Source organism: Orycteropus afer, unplaced genomic scaffold (genome assembly GCF_000298275.1).
Source record: "Orycteropus afer afer isolate SDZICR_OR568_19922 unplaced genomic scaffold, OryAfe1.0 scaffold00099, whole genome shotgun sequence".
Classification (NCBI taxonomy): domain Eukaryota; kingdom Metazoa; phylum Chordata; class Mammalia; order Tubulidentata; family Orycteropodidae; genus Orycteropus; species Orycteropus afer.
In genome coordinates, this window is record NW_006921686.1 from 1,745,299 (window position 1) to 1,748,240 (window position 2,942).

The window sequence follows — 2,942 nt, forward strand, 5'->3', positions numbered from 1 at the left end:
AGGCACTTGACTGCTAACCAGAAGGCTGGCGGTTCAAACCCACCAGCCACTCCTCGGAAGGAAGATGGGGCAATCTACTTCCATAGTGATACTGCCTGGGAAACCTAAGGAGGGGTGGCTATGAGTCAAGTCAAGTCAATGGCGGTGACTTTGGTTTGGGCTTTGCTCCCAGTGGGTGTGGTGTGGGCTTTGCTCCCATAAAGACTGACAGCCTTGGAGACCCTGTGGTGCAGTTCCACTCTGTCCTCTAGGGGCGCTGTGGGTCAGAAGCCCCTCCAGGCACTGGGTTTGGTTTGGGCTTTGCTTCTGTGAAGGTAGGAGCTCTGGTGGTGCGGTGCCTAAGGCACTTGACTGCTAACCAGAAGGCTGGCGGTTCAAACCCACCAGCCACTCCTCAGAAGGCAGACTGGGCAATCTACTTCCGTAGAGATACTGCCTTGGAAACCCAAGGAGGGGTCGCTATGAGTCAGGTCTGACTCGATGGCACATATCAACAACAACAACGACAAACCATGACAGAATAAATGTCTGTTTGTTAAAGCCACCCATTTGTGGTATTTCTGTTACAGGCAGTCATCAGGTTAAGACATACATACAACCTATAGTTGTTAATACAAGTCAAGCCCAGAAAGCCTATTATATTAAAACGTTTGAGGTACAAACAACGGTTCGTAATGACCAATGGGTGCTGCTTTGCCATGTACATCAAAACACATATTATTATTACTGTATTATTAGGCTAAAAATGTTGTAGTGTATCTGCAAGTGTTTCTTTAATGCTTTTATGCATAGAAAGGCACACTATATGCTACATGTTGAGACAAACATCTGACCAACTGACTTTCAGTATAAACCATACCTAACTGTATTTGATTTACTGTGCAGATTTGGCTTAAAGACAGACATAGTAAGGGAACTCGTTTGTAACTGCCAGTAGAGCAGCCCTGGATGACTAAGACCAAACCAATTCCACTACCATTCAGTGGATTCTGCCTCATACCAACCCCCATTAAGTTTCCAAGGCTGTAAATCTTTACGGACACGGACTGCCTCATCTTTCTTCCATGGAGCAACTGGTGGGTTGGAACCATCGACCTTTTGGTTAGCAGCCAAATGCCTTAACCACGACACCACCAGAGCTCCTTAATAACTAAGACAGGGACCCTGAAACCCCAAAACAAAGTCATTGTGTGCTAGTGTAGCTGGGTTATGGGCGTCCGTGCTGCTTCTCACAGGGGTGATTCTAAATGGTTTGGGCTGGGAGTCAGAAGCACTCAAAGAAGCAGGAAACTCTTCATTACACCGAGCCTTGTTAATTTCCAGAGTCAAGGCAGACAGGCGGTTACTCCTGACCAGAAAGGGGTGGGGCGTGCAACTTGGGAGCGGCTGGCCACCTGGGTTCCAACCCAGCTCTGCGCTTCAGAGCTGTGTGTCCCCCAGCTAGTAACTTCACCTCTCTGGGCCTCAGCTTCAATTTTGTGCAATAGGAGTGGTAACATCAGTGTGCCTTCACCTGGGGGATGAGGAAGGCTAAACGAATTCATCTCAGTGGGTTTGGTTTGGGCTTTGCTTCCATAAAGATTGACAGCCTGGGAAACCCTATGGTGCAGTTCTATTGTGTCCTCTAGGGGCGCTGTGAGGCGGAATGGAGTTGATAGCAATGGGCTCCTTTTTTCGTTTCTCTTCATTGGCTCAGACTAATTTCTAACCCAAGGAGGGGTCGCTATGAGTCGGGTCTGACTCGATGGCAAACAACAACAATTCCTAACAGCACACCCCCAGGTTGCAGGAGGTGCCTTTAGAATCCCTGCCCATCCTTTCAGTTTCTGACGTCCCAGCCTGGAGCCCACAGAAGCCCAAGGTCCCACCCTCCCGGCGCCCCCTGCTGGACGGGCTCCCACCTGCATCTTCTGGCAGTCGGGGAAGTCCCCGGGCGATATGTGATGTTCCAGCTGGATCTTAGCAAAGATGACCGGCAGCTTAAGGATGAGCTGCTTCTTCTTGTTCTCCTTCCCAAACACGGAGGGCATCTCCTTCTTCAGGTAGCTGATGATGTACGTGTGGACCTGGCAGGGAACAAGGAGAGGGGTCCCTCGTCAGCCCCACCTGGTGGGCTTGTTATAACACAGATTCCCAGGGTGTCCTCCAACAGGTCAACGGATAAACAAACTGGCAAATCCACAAAAGCCAAAATACCTGTTGCCCTCAAGTCAATTCTGACTCGGGACGACCCCGTGTGGTCCACAGTAGAACTACCCCATGGGGTTGTCTTGGCTGTCATCTTTACGGATGGAGACCTGGTAGACCACTGGTTGAAGCACTCAGCTGCTAATAAAAAGGTCAGCTGTTCGAACCCACACAACACTCAGAGGAAGAAAGCTATGGGGCAGTTCCACTCTGTCCTCTAGGGGCACTGAGTCAGAATCGATTCCACAGCAAGGGTTTGGTTTGAGCTTTGCTTCTGTAAAGATTAGGAGCTCTGGTAGCGTAGTGCCTAAGGCACTTGACTGCTAACTGGAAGGCTGGCAGTTCAAACCAGCCACTCCTCAGAAGGAAGATGGGGCAATCTACTTCTGTAGCGATACTGCCTCAGAAACCCAAGGAGGGGTCACTATGAGCCGGGTCCGACTAGACAGCACATAACAACAACAACTCTGTAAAGACTGACAGCCTTGGAATCCCTGTGGAGCAGTTCCACTCTGTCCTCTAGGGGCGCTGTGAGTCAAATAGACTCCACAGCAGTGAGTTTGGTTTGGGCTTTGCTTCCATGAAGATTGACAGCCTTGGAAACCCTGTGGTGCAGTTCCGCTCTGGCCTCTAGGGGCGCTGTGAGTCAGAATCCACTCCACTGCAGTGGGTGTGGTTTGGGCTTTGCTTCTGTGAAGATTGACAGCCTTGGAGACCCTGTGGGGCAGTTCCACTCTGTCCTCTAGGGGCGCTGT

General features: G+C 50.4%; 1 protein-coding gene across 1 annotated transcript in view; it reads right to left on the reverse strand.

Annotated features, from left to right (window-relative positions):
- Window positions 1-2,942, reverse strand: part of EHD2 (EH domain containing 2) — an 11,055-nt gene that overhangs the window by 4,766 nt on the left and 3,347 nt on the right. The window contains exon 4 of the mRNA XM_007943034.1: window positions 1,902-2,066. Within this exon, the coding sequence (XP_007941225.1) occupies window positions 1,902-2,066 (165 nt within the window). The remainder of the gene's footprint in view (window positions 1-1,901; window positions 2,067-2,942) is intronic.